Consider the following 22,614-nt stretch of genomic DNA (forward strand, 5'->3'; position numbering starts at 1 on the left):
GACCAAAACCAAGCCAAAGACACCACAAACAGGTTACTCATTGAACAGAAGTCTGAGTAATTTCATGTTAAGAAAAAATTGTTTCCATTTAATTCAATTGCATTGGTCAGACTTCTACGCCAGGAAAAGCAAACTGCCAAACCCCCAGAAAAAAAAATGGAGGGAGAGGAGGAGGAAGAAAATCATAATTTAAAGAAAAATACAGGGCCTTATGAATATGCAAATGAGGGCACAGCATCACCTCCTTCCTCTCAAGCCCAATGGAAAGAAAACAGAGCCTCCAGTTAATAATATTCAAGAAATGTAAAAATAGAAAAAAGCAAAGGAATCAGAGGCCAAGAGAAGACATCAACATGAGACAGAGTCTCAAGCAAATGCAACCGAACAGATGAAAACAATCCCTTGGGCAGTAGGGGCATTGCCACCCCCTGTGAGGCTCTTTCAGCAGAAGCTTTGCTAGCGCTTTCTCCAGGCACCATTTGGTTGCTTGTTTCCCCTCTACCCTCATGTATCCACGAAATTCAAATTAAAGCCAACAAAATTCTCGTGTTTTTCTCCTGACTGTTTTTTTTTTTTTTCCTTTGCAAATTTGCAAAGAGTTTGGTCCTAAAGAGATCGGAAAGGAGAAGATTCTTAAAATGTCAGCAAATATCACTTAGTTATTTCACAATTAAATACTTGCTTAAAAATGGCAATATGCAAAATGAAAGCTTTAGAAATTTACATTTTCAGATAACATTTCTTTTCTATAAAGAAAACGGTCTATGTTGCAAAATGGTTTTACTACCTTTAAATGACCTGAAAGCGTGTATTTCAGGTCCAAAAATATTCTGTGTTAACTCAAAAAGAAATTTGATTTTATTTTCCTCCACCAAAGTACTCAAAGCAACAACTATGCTTCTTCCTTTCTTTTGTAACCAAATCACATCTCCCTTTCCAGATTTTTGAGGATGTCATTGATTGATCTGGAATGATGGGATGGATCCTTGATTGAGCACTGTGACAAGAATATTTAATTACTGTACCCATACTTTAATACTCATCTTCCTTCAGGATTTCACCTATCACCTGAATTAAGATATGAATATTTACTGTCAGCAACTTGGGGTAACATATTTCCACAATAAGCAAAAAGATCACAATGAATGGATACGGGCACAGAGCAGCATGGTACATGCCACAGAAACTCCAGTCCAGTGGTAAGCAGGAGTAGTTTTGACCACAAGCAATATGGGTCTCGTAAGCCTGCACAAAGCCAGTTACAGTTCTCTGCTGCCTATCAAACCCTTCACTAGAGTTAGGCAGTTGGTGTGTAAAGCTTGCTGCCTACCAAGCTGACTAATGTTGTCTGATTGTTCCCTTGTACTCCCCCGTTGGTCCATCTGTACCCATCTGCTGCCTTTTGTCTTCTAATTAAAAGTGTAACTAACCACTTTGGGGTAGGAGCCACCTTTCTGGTTAGCTATCATATATCTCCCTACAGTGCAGAGTCTCAGGTCCATCACTGGGTGCTGGGGAAAGCAGTGACAACACACAAGAAGTAACAAGTGTTAAGGGAGTACAGCTAGCACCTCGCTACGTGGCATGGGGAGCCGGTCTGGAAGAAAGCCCCAGACCAGAACTCCCATCCAGAATGCAATTGAAGCAAGAGCAGTCTTTTCCTGTGGACCACGTGACCTTAGTGGACTTTTCCAACCATAATGATTCTATGATTCTGTGGCTTGACAGCATTACCACATCAGTACGTCAAACACAGACCTCAGGGCTGCCCTGTCCAAGAAGTCAGGCTGGCAACCCCAGCACAGATCAGACAGCTACTATCACCCAAATCAGCTATGCCAGAATGGAAATGAAGGCACTCCAGTACTGACCACGCAAAATAAAGATGCCCAGATTTTCCAATATCTGATTTGCATTAGAGGACAAGGTCTCTCCAAGAAGCTGCCGTTGTTTCAATGTAAGAATTCTCTCTGGTAGCCAAGGAGTAGGGCCTGGTGGAGGAGAGCCAGAACATTTTTCTGCAGGCTCATGAATCATACAAATATACTCCAGAATTCAAGCAAACAAAGTCAGCTACTGCTTCAGCAAGAGGCAAAGAGAGCAAACAGCTTATAGTGTTGCAGTCCACGGATAGGATAGGAGGATGCATCCAGCACCTATCCTCTTTGGTCAAAGAGGTGGACTAGCTTGCTACTGCAGGATGCGGTAATCTAATCTAACTCTCTGATACAATCAGTCAGCAAAGATACCATTTGATAAGAATGCCCACAAGATTTAAGTCTGAGGATTTTTCAGAAAGACTATTCCATTTATCACCTGATAAGAAAGCTTTGTGTTGCACTTGCAGCTGCACTTCTCCTTAGGCATCAATGAAAGATTATCATGGCCAAAATTAGCCATAAATCCATACAGCTACACCCTGGGCAACTGTGAGAAGCCAGGCCAACTCCTGGCAGTGGGTGCAGCATAGGTGTACAAATAAAGCCATCTGGTTGTCTGATTGAATCAGGGTCATTAGCAGAGATATCAGTGTGACCTAGATAAGGCATCTAGGGGGCACAAGCTTGGGAGTGGGGTATCCATAAAGTATGTATTCTTTGATGCAAGCCTGCTGTCTAATGAGAAGCAAATGATTCAGCAAATTATGATCTCTTAAAGAAATGTCCAGAAAGAGCACTCTACAAATAAGGGGGAAAACGCATACACAGACTCCCATTCTAATTTCAGCTATTTGTGCTTAAATCCAGAGAGGTGCATCTGCCCTAGGAGAAGCTACTTCCGTCTAAAAGCTGGTTCTATGGGAACAGAATCAGTCACTAAACCTGAGTAGGTTTAAACAAACTCCTATGCTATTTCTCTTTGGGGACAATGAGTCATAAATCCCCATGTGCACAGGGAAATTAGCAAAACAAGATGGACTGGCAAAAACAATTCAATCTTGTCTCCCCATAAAAAGAGTTGGTGGGATAAAAAACATTTCCTCTGTGAAGTCCTTGGACATGCTGACAAGATGCCAGAACTCTGCACATAGAGCAGAACCTGACCTGCAGAAATAACGTCCCCTCCTAGTGAGACAAGCATACCTGTGCAGGCATGTGTAAGTGATCAGAAAGGTTTGCACAGGTGGGAACCAGACAGCACAAGGAGGAAACTGCCTCAAATGATCTAGACATCTTTCCAAAGGCAGGGAGGGGAGGGTCGTCAGAGAAGTTGCTCGGATTTGCACAGATGCAAGTTTCACCTCATAACCTAGCATTCCTGCCTCTCTCCTAAAAAGCCTTCTTTAGCCAAGGAAATAAATAAATGAATCTAAATCCTTCCTTCTGCTGAACAATGTAACGTGCCCATGATTCGCGCTGGTTCTTCAAGAAATAGCCAGTGCCACACAGGTCCTTACTGAAAGCCAATACTGATCAGATATTCAGTCCTTCCTTTCCCTGTTTTTCTACTATGGGAACACTGAATTGCGGAAGGAAATGACTGTAAATATTTCTTTTAACACATAGAAAGACTTCAGACCAGCCCCATATATCTTCTTCCTTAACAGAGAGGATAAATCTCCCTTTGAGCTTGTGATCCACACGGAGATGCTTACCAAAAAGTCAGGGTCATTACTGTCTTCTGGTCCTGCAGAAGCAGGTGGTGGTTAGTTTCTCATCACTCTGAAGTGTGCCTCACTATCAGAAGGTAGAGCCTCTTTAGCATTTCTATGGTGTTCACCAGCCCTTCAAAGTTGCAGACGTACCTCCATAAGGTGACATGTACCTCCATAAGGGCTGTTGTTTGCAGCCATCAACAACTGGCTTCTTGCACCAACCACCTGCTCACTTGAAAGGTACATGGTAGAAGTCTGCAGAAATGACATTGTCACTAGTCCAGGATTGAAGTTTTTGCTGATCAGCCTACCCATGACCTACTTTTTCTTTCCTGAAAAATGAGGGCTCTTGTGAGACAACGTTCACGTTCATCTTGCTCATCCAATCACAGAAATGTAGGCTGGCAGAGAATCATATGACATCACTTATTGTATCCTTCTGCTCTGAGGCAGTACAGAAGAGAGACAGACCCTGCACTGCTGGATATTTTTTTGTGTCCTCCAGCAAATGAGCCTCACCAGCAAATGAGCCTTGCTATGTCACACCATGCTAACAATTAGATGGCTCCCTACATCCCTAACTGAAATCTTTCTGCTTGAAAATTTAGCATGATTTCTTCTTCATCCTATTCACTGTGGACATGAAAAGCAACAGGCCATGATGTCCTTTTTCAACAACATTTCAGATGTCCAAAGTCTTTTTCTCCTTCCTCTTTTTTTAGATAAAACAAACCTTATCTTTCTGTTTTATTTCCATCAGTCCTTCTTCCTCTTCACAGCTCCCTCCTACACTCCAAGGGAACCTTTCCTGAGCACAGATTAGCATAACACCTCTGTGGTAAGCAGGGAACAGGGTTGCATGAGTTCACTAATTCAGAAACACACCTTCTTTCTACGACAGGACAAAGACTTTAAAACTGAAGGAGGGGAGATTTAGATTAGATGTCAGGGAGGCAATTTTCCTCAGAGAGGGTGGTGAGGTGAAAGCACAGGCTGCCCAGAGATGTTGTAGATGTCCTGTCCCCAGAAGGGGTTGAAGGTCAGGTTGGATGGGGCCCTGGGCAGCCTGAGCTGGTGCTTGATCTAGCAGTTGGCAGTCCTGCCAGAGGGAGGGGAGTTGGAACCTGATGATCTTTGAGGCCCCTCCCAGCACAAGTCATTCTATGATTCTATGACTCTATGCTTCTATGATTCTGTGGACCCAGGCTAAAGACATTTCTGAACAACCCACGCAACAGCAAGTGTTGGGACCACTTTTCATCCTACTGCAATATCACTCAGACTTCTGACAGAATGTCACACAGCAAACGGCTCCATTCCTGGGGGGCACTAACATCTGCAATGGATGAGGGGAACAAGCTAGGAGCACCTTGTGAGCTTCTAATCATGGCTACACCCATGGCTAAAAGAAGCAAAACAGATGCTAATTATTAATTTTTAGGAGGTCAAAAGCCAGGCACTGATAATTAGAGGAGCAGCAGGCAAACATTCAATCTGCGGAGGAGGTGAGGGTTTGTAGAGTCAGAAGATCAGGTAGACTGAAGCTTGTGGAATGAACTTCCTGTCTAAAATGGCTTAATGTGGCATCTCAGCCAAACACATCACCTGGGGTTTTACAAGTCCAGCCAGGAGCAGGAGTTATAAGAGCATTTGAGGTAAGACATACTCTAGGACACTTGTGAATCAGAGGATGCTGCTGGGCAGCACAAGAGATTGCTGTTGCCAGCCAGATGGAAAGGTGCTCTGAATCCACAGAGAGAAAAAGCAGAAAAATTTTAGCCAGGGGGAGGCTGAGGACAACTGAGTGATACAGGTGATGCAAAACTCACAGCTCTCCTTTGTTAAAAGCCATGCTCAGGAGGGAACCTCAGTGACAGTGAGGTCTGACACTCCCAATGTCACTAGAGGAAAAGGGGCTGGGAGACGATGGGACATGATTGCTGTGCCCTGCCTTACAAGAGAAGGTGGATGTGAGCAAGAGCTGGAGAGCAGTGCTTGCCAGCTCTCACAAACTGTTCATAGACCCAGAAGTCATCACCATATGTGAAATTATAGAAGAGCAGAGGGAGAAGACAATCAGTAAAATAAAGCCTGGTTGAAAATTCTTCCAACACAAGACACAGACACAGAAATGACTGCAGTACCTAGCCTCTGGCTGGCCTTACAGCACCTCTGACCTCAGCCTATTGCTGCACTGAGGCAGAACCCTTCTGGAGCAACTCCACTTGAGTGTCTGCCCCTCTACAGTAAATACAGCAGAGGCACAGAGGCACTCAAAAACACACCTAGCTTATGTATGGCTAGTGAAGCAAGAGCTCTACTAAACAGCTAATTAAGAGCTAGTGAGGGAAGGCATGTAGCCTTCTGCCCCTAAGGAACAGTCGTGCTGAGAAGTGAATGAAGCACAGAACATTCGTTATGAAGAGAGGAATTGTTACTCATACCCACAATAGCAGAAAGGCTCAGGCTACTGCCCCTTTCCAGAAAGTGGCAACTATCCATGTTTTTCCATGACTTTTCAGCCCTGCAAGGCTTTCATTTGTCTGAAGGACACAGGAGGAGATTTGTCACTATTGGGGTCTGGGGACAGCTGTAGCTCTTCTGGAAAACGAAATCCTGTTCTGAAATAGCTGGTGCATTTCTCAGTATTTTTCTTTCCATACTGAGCTGAAAAATCAAAATCTCAGCAAATTTCACAAATGGGAAGCAGGTTCAGGGACTGTCGGCATCTTTGCTGCTAAGAAAATAGAAGGCTTCACACCTGTTTTAAGATCTATCTTTCTATACCACTAAATCCAGAGGAGACTAATAAGAACAATCATAAGACTAGAAAACGTGAACTAACAGGAGAGACTGAACAAATTCTTGTTTAATCTGCAGCACAGACTAGGAGACAGAATGATAGAAGCCTTCAAATATATACAGAGAAAATAAAAAGAGGAAGATAATAATTCTCCATGTCCACAAGGGAGATGCCAAGTAGTAATGGGTTTAAACTGCAGTCAGGGAAATCTAGGTTAGACATTAGAAAAACTTTCCAGAGTAAGGAGAAAGAAGGCATGGAAGAGATTGCCTCAGGATTTCATGGAGTTTCTAGCATCGAAGGACTCTCAGAACAGGTGAAACAAACATCTGTCAGGAATCATTTCAGTCTAGTTGATCCTTCCCTTGGGCAGAGGGAGGAACTAAATGACCTCTTGATATTCCTTCCAGGCACAACATCTGATAATGGATAAGAGTGTGCAGTGCTGTAATTAAAGACTGAGCAGTCATGAATGCACACAAGTGGACTGAATCAGTGTTTGCCGTGCAGCTACTTTCATCTCTTGTCTCCTACTGCCTGAGTGTTTGACTAGGAAACTCCTGTTCTTCACAGTTTCTTCTGTGTATTACTCAGAAGTTGCTAGGATGAGACATCTTGCTAATTTCATAGAAATCAGTGAGAGTTTGGATGAGTTTACACTGCAATAGAATTCACTTACAAATATATTTGGATTGTGTGCTAATAATATATGAATAATTTATGGTTTATATTGTGGCATTGCCTGTGAGCTGTTGTTAAGGGCCAGCATTCCACTTAGTGTCCCTCTGCAAACGTGGAACAAAACTACGATCTTTGCCACAGAGAACTGTTTCACTCTTATGTTTTAATGTTTGCATTTCAGCTGAATGGAGAAAATTAATAACAGGACATTGTGGTTCCAGATATGAATTTTTTTTATTTTTTTATTTTTTTTTTTTTTTTTTTGTGATGAGAGTATGCTGGAGAGAATTTCAATGTTTTCCAGAAAGAAAACATTTAAACAGCTCAGAGTGTGATTGTAACAATCTGATGTTCACATTGAATGAGATCCCTCTTCAAGGGGAAACATTTGCGCTCAAGTTCACCAGATCCCTTCCCCTCATTGGCTCAGCTGACAGATCACAGATACCCTTTCAGAGACTGAACAGGTCCTCTAATCATTAATGAAAGCACCCAGGACCTCACTGAGTGTGCAACACAGTATTGCATGACAGAAGAAGGGTGAAAACAGGACTGTGTTTACCTGTCCGTCCATCCTCCCATCCAGAGTTGCAATGCATTCCACAATTGCCCACATCTTGCCCTGCAAACAGTCCCTAGCAGGGTTTATGTTCTTACTGACTTGTTTTCCTTCTATGACTACAGACTACTGTTCCTCTATCAGTAAGTTTGCAGATGACACCAAGTTGGGTGGGAGTGTTGACCTGCCTGGGTGTAGGAAGGCCCTACAGAGGAACCTGGACAGGCTGGATCGCTGGGCTGAGACCAATGGGATGAGGTTCAACAAGACCAAGCGCCAGGTCCTGCACTTTGACCACAACCCCAGGCAATGCTACTGGCTTAGGGCAGAGTGGCTGGAAGACTGTGTAGTGGAAATGGATATGGAGGTATTGGTCAGTGTTTGGCTGAACATGAGCCAGCAGTATGCCCAGGTGGACAAGAAGACCAATGGCATCCTGGCTGGTAGCAGAAATAGTGCTGTGAGCAGGAGCAGAGAATTGATTGTCCCTAGGTACTCGATGCTGGCGAGGCTACACCTTGAGTGCTGTGTTCAGTTTTGAGCCCCTCACTACAATAACAACAAAGAGGCCCTCTAGCAAGTCCAGAGAAGAGCAACAAAGTTGTGAAGGGTCTGGAGCACAAGCCTATGGGGAGCAGCTGAGGAAGCTGGGATTGTTTATAGTGAAGAAGAGGAGGCTCAGGGATGAACTTACCGCTCTCTACAACTACCTGAGGGGAAGTTGCAGTGAGCTGGGGGTCAGCCTCTTCTCCCATGTAACCAGCAGTAGGACTAAGAGGGAATGGCCACAAGTAGTGCCAGGGGAGATTCAGGTTGGATATTGGGAAATGCTTCTTCTTTGAGAGACTGGTCAGCCTCTGGAACAGGTTTGTCCGGCCCTCTTCAGAATGCACTTCTGACATCCCTCTGTTTCTCCATAAATTGTTTCTGACTTTGGTCATGCAGTCATGGAGAGAAGGATTTTTTCTGGCCAGCAGAACAAGGGGGCATTTTTCTAAGCCATACACATGATCACATCCAGCTTGAGATCTGCTTCATCTGTTGAGTGCTCTACTGAATTCTCCTTGCTTTCGCTACAACTTCTCATCCTCATCACTGTTCTGCATCTTATAACTACCTCCAGCTACCCCCTCTGCTCAGCTGATTCAAACTTTTCAGGAACACTTGTTCCAAGTCTGGACCACCGACATTTATGTAGGAGGTGAAACAAACTAAAGCTTTGCACTAACACAGAAATCCACACCGTTTCTAAAATGGTGCTTTGGGTCACATACAAATTATTCAGAAATACGCAAGTTTAGATATTTGAGCAACTTGACATGATCTCATGTACACATTCTACCACATACACCAGCCCATTGCAAGTGACAGAGGCCTGATATATCAAGTGCATTTAACAATGGCATATCACTAAGTGTGGCTATGGCTCAATCTCAGCCTCCCAGCCATGCAGCTAAGTATTTTCCGTCTATGCCATTGAAACTCATGGTGCAAAGGAGATCTCTTCTCTGAAAGACAGGAAAACTTATGTTCAGAGGTGACAGAAGGGAAGCTGATGAATTTTTTATGCATGCTAATGGAAGAATGTAATGGCATCCTGCATGGAGATGACAGCAGCTTGGGTACTGGAGATAATAGTGGCCCAGGCTGCAAGAAGGAGATCGTCAGCTCTTCATAAGTAGAAAAGGTGGGGGGATCACTTGCTCAGAGCCTTCTTCCATCCTTCTGCTGCCTGACACAGTTTGAGAATTACCAAACATGTCCTACCCTCTCCCACTTCCTCTCCTTGGTCAGAAGGATGATCACCAGCTTAGGATGCATCTGGTATCCGTCCTCACTGAACGACAAATTCCTGCCTTCGAAGGTGACGTTAATCAGGTACCTGGAGGAGAGAGAAAAGAGCAAGATGAACATTAATGCTTGGGAACTGAGCCTGAAACAAGAGCCTGCCTCCCTTTCTGCAGTTTGTGCCAGGGTGACAGAAGTACTATACGAACAACTGTTGTTAATCTGGGGACAGCAAAGGAAAATCTAAAAGGAAGTGGGTGATAGAAACAGAACAAATAATCCAGAAAATGGGGCAATCACACAAGGCACTTGCCCACACTTAGGACTTGGGTACAGAAACGATGTAATAGAGTCCTCACCAAATGCCTGAAAGCAAGTCACATATGTACCTGTGCCCACAGTCTTTGATTCCCTCTTTGCACACAGGGCAGAGAAATCCATAGCAATTAGCTGTGTAAACATGGTCCACACAGCCTACATTTTGCTCACTCTCCAAGGGGAATTTCACATTTCATTTGAGGACAGCAATGGTTCACACATAAAGCAGTGAATACACCCCCTCCCTACCCAAACATCCAGGCAGCAATAAAGGAAGCTGCAGGGAACACAGGAATGTACAGTGCACCTGTGAGATACCCTGTTCCTATTAGAGCCAGCATGTCCTGTGGGGCTCAAAGTGATTCTCAAAAGCAACTTAGGAACAGGGTCAGAGAGTGCTCAGATAGCCCAGTGAAAGTCCTTTTCACTAGGACAGAGCCACGCCATGTACCCAGCAAGATCAAACTACAGGGTGATCAGCCCTGCAGATCCCTGCAGCCAACATTAACGATTCCCTTTGTCTGGAAAGGCTCCATCTCTGCTGTGTGAGGCACCCCGCTTTGGGCCATCTCTTGTCAGCTGTACAAATGGACTATTAAACAGTCCAGGCTTCAGTCTCATTTATCCTCAGGCCTCTTCACTCAGCGCCGGCAGTGGGAAAGACCTTTAAGTGGACTGAGATTACAACTACACTCATTTCCAGGCATTTCTGCATTGCAAGAGCATGTTGAAGTGGTGTTGCTGCAAAGGGAATCAGGTCTATTGTTTTCTTAACTGTCAGACCATCCAGAATGACACTGTAGGGAAGAGGGGGAAGCAAATACACATTTCACAGTTCAGTGGCTTATAAGACATCTCCATGGCACTCTGACAGTTTCCCCTGTTCATATATTTCACTTCAATTCGCAGTCCTGTTTCATGAAGTAGGTTTTACATTCGTACACCTGCTCTAGCACCAGTAGCATCACATCATAGGAGAGGCAGAGGTGATCGAGCTGCCTGCAGGGCAGCCCCAGGACACTGCCCGCCTCTGCTTCACCCATTCTCCTGTAAATTACACAAGTAACATTTCCATTACAGTCGCAAGAGGCTCTTCTGCTCTATTACACCCATGACACTAGCAAATATTTCCTAATACTCAGCCTCAGTTTGTCCCTTTGAACTTAATTGGAACCAATTTCAAGGGAAAAACAATCAAAACAAAAATAAAAATCACTCAGATTACTGTTCTTTCAAGGGGTTCACACTTACCCACAGAGAAATCCATGCTAATTTAACGAAAGTATAGGTAGTAGGCAAAATTCTTCAAACAAACAGAAAAGCGGCTCATGATTTTAGTTTCTTCCATTGCCCAAAACATTATTCCTAAGTTTATTCATCAAGAAAACTCATCCATTAATTTCCAAAATCAAATGTAATTGCCAATTACATTTAATTCAAAAGGAAATTCCATGCTTGCTCTATGTTGTGACCTTCAGAAGTTGTACACAGTGTTGAACACACAGCCCTACAGAAGTCCAGTGGGAAACATTGCAATAGGCCTATTTTCAAGGGCAAGACTACTTGCTGTTTTCCAACAGTCAGACTCATCCAGAACCCAAAAACTGAGGGAACTCCAAATCATTAGTCACTTGGAAAATCTCAGCCACATAACTGTATCTTAGTGTACAACAACCCATGACTGGACCACACATGGTCTTCTGGCTTTTCATCCCCAGCTGTTTGCATTGCTCTGGTAGAGAGGAATGCAAAGCACAGACCACCATGGGCATGTGTGGCCTATTTGACCTACGAAATGCTCTGACAGTGATAAAGGCCTTTCAGTGGACTGGACCAGACTCTGAGCACCCTGATCTCACTGTAGGTGTCCCTGTTCACTGCAGGAAGTTGGACCAGATGGCCTTTAAAGGTCCCTTCCAACTCAAAAGGCTGTGATTCTATGACTGAGATTACACCTATATTCCTTTCATGACCTCTGTGAGATGGCTCTCAGAGAAATTACAAAGCAAGGCTCCAAGAAGATGAAGACACCAGTAGCCTGATGGGAGTTGCAGCTTTATGTGTCAGTATTTAGAAAGCAGTGTCAATGTGTATTTAAACAAACAGCGATATTAGGTGGTTCTCGATCCTCTTTCCCCTCCTACCCAAGAATGATGCCACTGTGAGAATCTCCCTTGCACAGCCTGACAAGAGGAGTTCACATAAATCAGCAAGAGATGTGACACAAGAGGGTGTAACTTCTGTTCGTTTTCTACCAGAAAGATTAGAACAGCTAATAATATTCAAGGAGGGATCATCAGTGACTCCGATCCTTAGAGATTTACACTTAGAGCAGCACAAAAATCCCGCACTTCACACCTTAACGACTGAAATTAGTCTCTAAATTTGGCACAATAACTCTTCAGAGGGTTCTCTCTGTATCCCGTTAGTAACATGTTTATAAAAGTGTGCAGGAAGTGTGCAAAAAATAAAAAAAGCAGCTCACTATCCCCACATTCCAGTGGCTCACAGGTTCTGTCTCGTATGGGTTAGTCCTCTGTCACCAGTATATCAGCACAATCACTGCCCACTCTGCCCAGAGGATAATCAGTCTCCAGATGAGCAACAAGGGGCTGAGAGACTCCCTGCATATGTGCAACAGGGGCAGCATGAGGGCAGAGGGCTGTATGTGTAGGTGAGGTAACACAAGATGAAGCTGTGCCTGAAAGATGCAGAGAGGGCTTGATGCCTAATTTCCCTGGTGTATGTGACTCCAATATGGAGAGAGAAAGAGAGCATGATCATTTTAATTAATTTCATTTGCTAGAATCACCTTTCAGCAAATATTTTTGCTAGCGTGGGTGTTTCTGGAGCTGCTTGTTGTAGGCATGGAAGAGTCCATCCCCTCTGCAGCCCAGCACAGACACAGCAGTTGCAGAGCCCAACCGAAGCTGTGTGGGAGCAAGATGCAGATGACATGGAGGAAACAGACATTTTTCGCCTGTACCACAGGGCACACAGCAAGGAACAGAGCAGAATAGAATGTGTTCTTGGACACAGAGCAGGTCAGATCCAGAGGACTTGGCTCCCTATCCCAAGCTCAGACCACTAGGTAACATCACCCATCCTAGAGATCAGGCTGCTAGCCTTTCAAGCTAATGGTGAGTGTTTCCAAGGCTGGTTGGCATAGGAAATAGAGCATTAAAACCACATCAGATGGCAAATTTAGGACCAGCAGAGAGATGATGACATTTTAAATGGTTTCAGCTAGTGATGGGGAAAGCCTGGAGAAGCAAATGTGGCAGGCTGAGGGGCTATGGGGAGAGACAGAAAGGGTGTCAGCTGAATTTTAGTCTGCCCTAGAGACAGCTCTGAAAGGGATGTGTTTAAAATCAGCACAAACCACTCTGACTTCTGCCTCCAGTGTCCTGCTGGGAATCAGCTCCTCCTGCAGCTATGGAACGGGTGGGCAAATCTGGACAGAGTGCTGGCTCCATCCTCAACACTCCCTGAATCACACACGCACAAATACACACATGCACAGGCGCTCCCCTGTGCCCTGTCAATGCTTGTTACACTCCAATGCGACAAGCGGTCTGATTATCCCAACACCAACCGCCTCCCCCAGTAAGACAGGCTGTACAAATAAAGCAGCCTCTTTGCCATCCGCGTCAGGGGGTCATCTCTGCAGCCCAGCACAAAAGCGAGGAAGGAAAGGAGAAATGGGGTGTGGGTGGAGTGTGGGGAGGAAAGGCGATGGGATATCTCTGCCTGAAAGAATTTGCAAGGTAAAAGGTATTTGGTGCAGGGTAAGGGGAGGGGACATAGACTATCATCAGCCTCCTGGAAACTCAGCATCGTATGAAATACTGAAGCCAGTTCAGCAGTGTAATGGCAGTGAGGGGAAGCAGTGCAAAGCATTTACCCCAAAAACTCTGCATGGTCAAGTTGCCTTTGTGTTCCCTGGCAGACAGGATTACACAGTCACCAGCCAGAGGTGCAGGCTGCAGGCACAGCTGCTGGCCCAGCTCTGTTTCCTGCAAGGATGCTGCATTGCTGCATCCTAGCACGGCTGCCTGCAGCTCCAGCCACATTACACGTGCAGTTTGGTGCACACAGCTCTGGTGCAGCTTCCAGCTGCAGCTCCCTTCCTTCCCACATGCCAGCTGCTGGACCAGGATGGGCAGACGGAGGAGTGGGTGGACTCAAAGGACAAGGGGAAGGGGGCTTAGGACCAGTACCTCTATCTAAAGATGGGAGTTCTGACCTTCAGATGGCAAGTGATTGACAAATAGAGGTATAGCCAGCACTAACTGCTGTTAATAGCTTCTTCCATTTGAGAGACTGAACAGCGTACACTTTTTTTTTAATGAGAAAACTACAACTGATCCCTTCAACTTCTGATGTAAACCTCCATTCCCTAAACCCAAGGGAAGCCTAAAATAATACAGATATTATTTCTCCATACTGTTGCTCGACATTTCTGTGCCTGCCTCTGCCTCAGAGGACAGCCAATACATGCACACATTCATCTGGACCCAGCTGTGAGGATGTGAGGTCCCTTCAGATAAGGCAGGCTCCAGGGGACATCAAATACAATTTCTCATTCCCAAAAAGATCATAAAATCACAGAATGGTTTGGGTTGGATGGCACTTCGAAGCCCACTCAGTTCCACTCCCCTACCCTGGGGCAGGGCTGCCACCCACCAGCTCAGGCTTCCCAGGGCCCCATCCAACCTGGCCTTGAGCCTTCAAGGACAGGACATGCACAGCCCTCCAGGCAAAAGATGAGAATTCTGTGTGGGCCTTAGATCAAACTTCCCTACCATTGGTACTGGTCCTGGGTAAGCCCTGGGAGGCTCTCCCATTGCTCTGTACCTTGCACTGCTCCTGCCGCTGTGGTGCTGATGGCTCATGATGCTGAGAAAGCTGTGCACATCTGGCTGCGTCCCTGTAACATCTGGCCAATGTCAGGTATGATTTACAGCAAAAAGATTCCATGCAAGGGGCATGAGAGCAGCTGATTTAACATAATAAGGGGCATGGACTCTGTTCTTTCCGCAATTATGAAAAACAAAAACAAAACAAAATAGACAAAAAAAATAGAAGCAGACAGAGAAAAACTAAAACTTAAAGAAACAGCATCCCACTCTTCTTCATTTACTTCTTTTACCCTCACTGTCAGTGTTATCACTGACTCTGGGGAGGTGCATGGAAGAATGAAAATTAGTGTAGAAATCAGAGCAAACAAAATCCAAATTGTGTAGCTGTCGTACACCAAAAAATCTGTCCAGGCTGCAGCCATACTTTACCACTGGGAACCAATCTGACCTCAGGCTGTGAGAAATACCCCAAGCTCAAGATTGTTTTTATTAAGCAAAGAGGTTAGGAGAGCATCTAGATTAGGAAATATCTCTCAGGCCACAAGATAGTAGAGATATAAGAGATTAATTTAGTTTCTCCCTGCTGCCCACACCTTTTTAAAAGACAAGAAGGCACATGCTGGTCTGGAATAAATATTCCACTGACATTGATGGAGTGATGCTGTCTGATCTGCTGAGGTTCTGGCCTCTCACCTCTAAGAATGTTGAATCTTCTTGATGTTTGGTCCTGACCTGTGAAAAAATCCATTTCTGGTGGAAGATAAATTTATTCTGACCTGTCCTTGCTGTTCCTCCATCATATTCTGCAAAGTTGTTTTGAAGACAATATACATGTGAGGTGAGCCTTCCCAGTGATTCCATCCCAGTGACAGTTCCCATATACAACAGAAGGATGAGCCTTTTTCCATCACTCCCTTTCTTAATAATAAAATAAATGGCACTTACACTTTCTTTCCCATTTCCTTGATTTCCCATCATGAATTTATCACTTTAGAAAGACTCTGAGCTGACAGTCACTCAGGACTGATTATATATATCTATCCTTAGAGTGTACAGGGAACCGGAAAAGTGGCAGGGACATTTTCCTACATGCACTTGATTCCAATGAGTTGGGGCCGTTCCTGAGGACAAGTTCACTTTCCACAGTCTGTGCAGTCCCAGCCCTTCTCCCAAAAATGCTGAGGAACTTTAAGCCCTGTATCACAGGATTTTGCAGCACACACAGCTGACCGTCAGGATTACCCCTGAATGGGGAACATGGGGTCATCTCCAATCTGGGGCAGAAATGATACTGATGCTTAGGTGAGAGGTAGTTTGTCCCATGTCTCTAGTGAGCTTCAGAGTTTCCACAATAACATTTTTTGCCAAGTACCAAATACCATCTAAAAAAGGACAGGACAAATATTCATTTCCCTCCAGTTTGCTATGTCAGTCCCAATAGTACCTTGGAAATTCAACCACAGCCAAATTTCTCTCATATACACCCTAACTAGCCTATTTTGACAAACATGGGAGCCAGAAAAAACACCTATCAAAATCACCTTCTTAATAGGAAAGAGGGATAAGAATTTGACAAAAACATTTGCTTGTGAAGAAGCCAACGTTTTTTCAGAAAGTTAGAAACATAAGAGCTGAAAACTGTAACAACATTGGACAGAAAATGAAACTTCTGGCATGGTCGTGCTCTTGCCTCCTGCCCCTTCTTTTGTGGACAAGAGTCCCAGTGAAAATACACATAATGTGCCATTCTGTACAAGTCCTACAAGGACCGGCATTACCTCAGCAAGAGGAAGGGATATCACTGGAGATTCAGCATGTTCAGGTTTAAAGGAGAAACAGGAACAAGTTCCCATACTCCTAGTCATCAGAGAGAGCAAATAGGATTTCCGTGTCAAAAGATTTCATTTTAAACCCAAAATATTTGATTTACAACTTTTGTTCAAAAACTATCAGTTTTGCTGGTAAAATGACACAGTCCCAAATAGCTTGAGAATATACCTCTACACCTCTGGCCTCCCTGGATATAAAACTGAAACAAGGAAAAGTGTATTAAGAACATATCCTGGTTAAAGCTGAAAATATCCATAAATCTCATAGGAAATCAAACTATTCTCAGAAAGTGTTTTTAACCAAAAAGCTTTGATAAAAATATATATGCTTCCGGATTGACTCAACAAACCTTTAAGTAACATAAAATAGATAACAGAAAATAGCTGTAAGGTCAAAATTGTTACAGTGACTGGGAAAAATAAAAACTAAACATTCTGACCAATGTTGGATAAAGCCACAAAGCTTTGCCAAGTTAATAAAGTCCTACAAATTACTGATGGCACACATTATTCTTAATTTTCATGTTTTCCCATCTTTTCTTTTTTATCAAGAGTGGATAACATACCACTTTGAAGGAAACACTCAAAGGTGTTTCTCCTGTCAGAAAGGACTAAAAAGCTGCTGTGGAAGATTTACATGGTGCAGTAAAAGCATAGAAAATTACATTTGTCAGAACAGCTGACAGTAGGTCATAATTATGTCTTGGTATCCACCTAACAGGTCACTGATGGAAGCCGTACCACTAGGAACAGGCAAATACTGAAAGGCTAATCGCTGTCCTTCAGATCTGTTTATCTGTCTTAGTGCATAGTCATGCAAACACTGGTAGGGCAAGCCATCACGGGACAAAAGTCAAACAAGGCTCAACATTTTTTTTACCCAGGCTGATGTTTTTGAGCTTCTTCTATCTGCACAGCCTTAAAAAAATATGCCAGTTCAAATACTGGCCCCTTACAGTGAATTTGAATCCTCAGACAACAGTCTTACTTTTCTGAATTGTCTTTGATCCACATGACTACAGACAATAGCTTAAAACAAGTGACCAAATGGACATGAATCTCAACAGACTCTTCTGTTGTCTGACGGAACCTGATGTCATGGGAGTTAACCATAGGAATATCTGAATATACTGTGTTCTAGTGACTTCATTTAAGAAATATGATTTGTTACTTACATTACTGCTGTTTAGTTATAAAAATTCAATGATGGTTCTCTCCAAGAAGGGAAGGATCCTTGTACCCTTTTCCTGCAGTTAAAACCCAACCTGAGCCTGTTGGAATCATGGTTGATGGGCAATAATGGTGGCAGTGCCTGATTCTATGATCTCTGTATTTATCCAGAGCTCATTACAGTTTCTATCTCAGAAGTCAAGACCAGGAAACAGGTGAGCATATCAACTTTCCTCCAGAGCTGTTTTTGTTTGCAGAAAAACCCTCACATCTGTCAAAAAAGTCCCCCCACTTTTGCAAGAATCCAACAAGGTTAAAATAGTTGGAGAAACTGAAATAAATCCATTTATTATACCCCTTGAAACAGCAAGCTAACTTAACTTTTTCAACCCACCGAGAAACCACAAGTGATTTTAAGGTTATTCAATTTTTATCACGTGTTGAAAGCATCCGCACTATATGCAATACATATAAGAAATATCAGAACAGTTTGTTTGGAAATGACCTACAAAGACCATCGTATCCAACTGCCTGACCTCTTCAGGGCTAGCCAAAAGTTAAAGCATGTCACTGAGGCGATTGTCCAAACGGCTCTTGAACACTGTCAGGCAAGGGGCATCAACCACCTCTCTAGGAAGAGAGTGTTTCTCTTCCAGTGTTTCTCCATGATCACGATGAAGAAGTTCTCCCTGAGAAGAGTGAATGTGTGGCATTTACACGAGCAGAGTTACTGCCTGTAAGGCCACTCGGTCTAAAAAGTACGGCTGGATTTTCCGTGTCTGTAGCTGTTCAGCCAAGATGGCACCCTATCAGTCTCTCCCCTCATCATCACATCTCTAAAGGGGAACTGAATAAAACAAACAAACAAACAATCACCTCTGTCAGCGACTGTGTGTGTGTGTGGGGACAAATTCTGCTGCCCCCTCCTCCCCCCCCCCCTCCTGCCAGAGGAGCTGTTCTCAGCTCAGCTCCCTTCTCTCTCTTTTTCTCTCCCTCTGTGGGTTGATGTTTCCATGGAAACATGTTCTTTAGTGCCACTGAAATTACATTGCATTTAAAGCATTAACCCTTCCTTGGGCTGAAGAAGGTCTCAGAACAATTAGGGTCTTTTATTATTATTTTTTTTATTCCCTCTCCTTTAAACTTCCTTGTCATTTCTCTTCCCTTGCAGCAATAGGAAACCCTCATTCTTCCTCAGGAGACCTCCCAGCTAAAATTTTCCTGATGAGGGGCACAAGATATATCAGCAGTGGGGTAGTGTCTAATTTAAGATTTCTTCTTTTTTTTTTTTTTTTTTTTTTTTTCTCCACTTATTTTTACACAAAGCCATTAACACATTTCTCTCCACGCAACATGCAAACAGGGAAAACTCTGCAATAGCAAAGAAATTGAAGAGTGAGACAGAAGGAGAAGCAAGCAAGCCACAAGCTGGCACATGGGAAGAATACAGCTTCAACTAATACCAGAGTTGGAGCACTGAAACCCCTCATAGCTCCACAATGAGCAGCAGCTTATTCATTGCAGTGTCATAATCACAGATCTCACCACTCCTCCTCGAGCCTGACTTTTCCTTCTCTTCACAATCACGTCTGTAATTAGCCACTCTTGTCTTTGCTTGCATTTAGCACTCCAAACACCACTGTAATACTCAGTGCAATCAACATCCTCGTCACCGCCAGTACCCTTCCCTCTGCCACTGCTTTTCCACCCAAATTGCCATCTCTGATATTCTTCCTATTGGTACTCTAATGCCAGACACTGGCATTATCAACACAGCTACTGCCAGGGCACTGCTCCTTTCACTGCAGTCAGTTTGACCACTGAGCCACAGACACTTTCTGTGTCCCACATGTGGGCCAGTAAGGCACTGAAAGTCATCCCATCCAGGTGCTCCCTAGATCCCAGGTCCAAGCTCAAAATTACACTGCAAATTCTCAGCCTAGAGCTTAGCCCTACCACAGTGACAGTCATCACCTATGTGTGTCTTTCCTCCACTGACATCATCCCTTCTTCAAACACTGGGAGTTAAAGCTGCCCAGAGAGGCTGTAGAGTCTTCTTCTCTGGAGGTATTTTAAATCCACCTGGATGCCTTCCTGTGTAACCTACTGTAGAGAACCCCCCTCTCCAGCCTCCAGCAGGTCCCCTACAGCCCCTATTATTCTGTAATACCAAGAACCTCTTTCTAGTGTTTCATCTGGTACCTACACTCATGCATGCCTCCTTTCTGCTCCAAAGTTTCATCACTTGACAGTATACAGCCCCCTTTTATTATCTGTACCTGCACAGCTATAGGGTCCATATTCCCTTGCATCATCTATTTTGGGTTGCCCAATGAACACTTCAAGCATATATACCATACCATATATACCATTCTCTGCTCTTGCTCCAGAAGTCAGAGCGTGAAGCCTCCTGCTTTGATCTGAGTGCATATGTAGTGCCGTAAGGATCAGTGTGGGAGGAAGACGCTATTCTGAAGTGTATGATAAATATGGATAACAAACTCAACCTAAGTCTTTTCTGCTTGTCTGTAGTGGGTTCCCAATATGGGAGATAGAAATATCATGGGTACACTTTGAACATGGCTGGGAACACTGCCAAAGTCCTACTCAGAGTTCACACATTTACATCATTTATATCACATCCGACTTGCGCTTTGTATTATTAACTTTGTAGAGTGTTTTGTGATGTAGTTTATAGTCCAGACTCTGTTAAATAAATGTACATGTCCTCACTCCCTTCCTTTTATTAAGAGGGTGATGTCTGGGGCTACACACACTCTTGCTAAGAACCAGAGGGTGACTATGTCTGCTGTTGTGGTCAGCACATTTCCAAGTTCTAAAGTAGTGTTTTGGAAAACCTTCTGGGATTCATCCCTGGGACCTGAAATGTGCAAAAGGAAAGGAAATATCTGCCCCTAGGTCACCAGTTCTACTTCTAGCCTAGGTTGGTAGGGACTGAAGACTTTTTTCTCTGCTGTTGGATGTTCAGAAACCTTTGTGGAATGTACAGATGGGGTCCACATGAGACATGTTCAACAGGGCACCATGACTACTCAGGATTCTTCCTCAGCAGCGTCAGAAAACATTGTGCAATAGTGCAACTGATGGAATTATATTAATTTAGAACAAAGTGAAGGCATATTGATAGGAGAAGAGGTAAAGTATGACTGATATATCAAGCTTTTAGCTTTCTGCAGGACAGGCCACAGTCCATGGCAGCTGAAAATCCACCACCTTCCAGGAATACATACGAAAGGAGTTACAATGACCCAGCACTATGACTTTATGATTTCATATATCAATAATTTTTCCAACAGTCTAAAAAGACTCAGGGTTATACCCCATCACTTACTCCATGTGTCCTATTTAGACTCTGACTACCATGACATCTGAGGCCAGGCAAGCAGCTGAGTGACTCAGATGCCTGACACACACAACAACAATGGGGAAAGGTAACTATAATGAATAGGTTAGGTGTCTGCAGTAGGTTGTCTGAACGTAGTTCTCTGTACATAAGAAAAATATATAAACAAGAGAGAGAGTCAACTTCAGCCCCAGCTGCTGAATCCCCTGTGAGGTAAATGTGCCATTTTACTTCAGAGTTGCATTTGATTCTGAATGATTTCTCCTTCTGTAGGTAAAGGTCAGTTTAAAGAAGCCCCAGGTGTAATGCTAACATCACCTCCAATCAAAGATTCTCAGGAGGTCTGAAACAAGTACAAGGTCCACATTTGGCCTATATTATCTGAATTCTTTCCCTTCTCTCTCCTGAAGTGTCAAAGTAGGAAATTTCCCAAGAATATTTCTTCACTCAGGAGAATTCCAGGACTCCTTACACCTAGAAATACTGTGAACAAGCTTTTTCCAACATACATCTGGAGTTCCCAAGCCACAGTGCGCACTGCAGGAAGACTGAACACAGCACAGATGGAAGCAGCAAGTGTGCTGGGAGTGAGACCAGAACATTTCCATGCAGAGTGCAACAGGGAGTCAATTCCCACATCTATCACCAGCTCCTTTCAATTCAAACAACTAGCAGCAAAGCTAGTGAGTTTATTCAGACTTGTGCTTCAATGAATTCACCTTTGACTGGTGCTTAACTTAGTACATTAAAAAGTAACCCACAAATCTCACACCCAAGTTCTGGACTTGGCTTGATAGTTTGGGAATTGGCATAAGTGCCAGGTGGGCTGACGTGAGCTCTGATCCTCATCTCATTCAGTACTTTAAGCTGCATCATTTCCGCAGCTCTTGCCATGCACATATTGTGGCAGCATATGAGTTGTCTGCACCCTCTTCTCTTGGCAGTGCTCACTATGATCCTTTCAGAAAAAGCAATCTCCAGAGGAGGCATCTTTCTGAAATCTTTCCCCCTTCCTTTCACTCCAGCACTACTTGGGTGTTTTAAAACCATTGAGCCAGGCTTCAGATTCCAGAAGACACAGTGCTTTGAAAGAAAATTATCGCAATGAAAGCACTTCCCAAGCCCATACCTCTGTTGGGTGCCCATAGGCTGGAGCTGCCTTCTTCAGCTTCTCTCCCTCCAGGATCTTGCCAAGACAGAGGCAGAGACCTCCCTCTGCCCAGGGACAAGATTCCAAAGATGCAGATGGAGCCTCCTCCACCCACACACAGAAAAGCAAACTTTTAGCACCAAAAAAAGAAATGGGGGAAGAGGGAGTGAAGGAAGGAGGGGAGGGCAGCTGAAATTCTTTGTGGATTTTAACTTTTCCATGGCAACAGGCTTTAGAAGCAGTAGGGCTTGGGAGGGGGGTGAGGAGAGGGAGTGAGGCAGAGCGCTAAGGAGGGTGTTCCATGCACTGGTACATTGCCATGGAAACCCACTTGCATTGCCAACTGCCAAAGTCAGCCAACATCCCAGAAATGGGCTTGGAAGGGGGCCCAGGAGGGGCTGGGCAGGGCAGTCATCACCTGCATGCCCCATCTTTTCCCCAGTCTCTGCCAGCCCTGCTGCTGATGCCCTTGCCTCTGCCAGACAGTCAAATTTG

At 44.1% G+C, this 22,614-nt stretch overlaps 1 protein-coding gene across 3 annotated transcripts in view; it reads right to left on the minus strand.

Annotated features, from left to right (window-relative positions):
• Positions 1-22,614, minus strand: part of GRIN2B (glutamate ionotropic receptor NMDA type subunit 2B) — a 220,667-nt gene that overhangs the window by 85,949 nt on the left and 112,104 nt on the right. For all 3 annotated transcript variants that reach the window (XM_072335356.1, XM_072335347.1, XM_072335338.1), the window contains exon 5: positions 9,406-9,520. In XM_072335356.1, the coding sequence (XP_072191457.1) occupies positions 9,406-9,520 (115 nt within the window). The remainder of the gene's footprint in view (positions 1-9,405; positions 9,521-22,614) is intronic.

Source organism: Excalfactoria chinensis, chromosome 1, assembly GCF_039878825.1.
Source record: "Excalfactoria chinensis isolate bCotChi1 chromosome 1, bCotChi1.hap2, whole genome shotgun sequence".
Lineage (NCBI taxonomy): Eukaryota > Metazoa > Chordata > Aves > Galliformes > Phasianidae > Excalfactoria > Excalfactoria chinensis.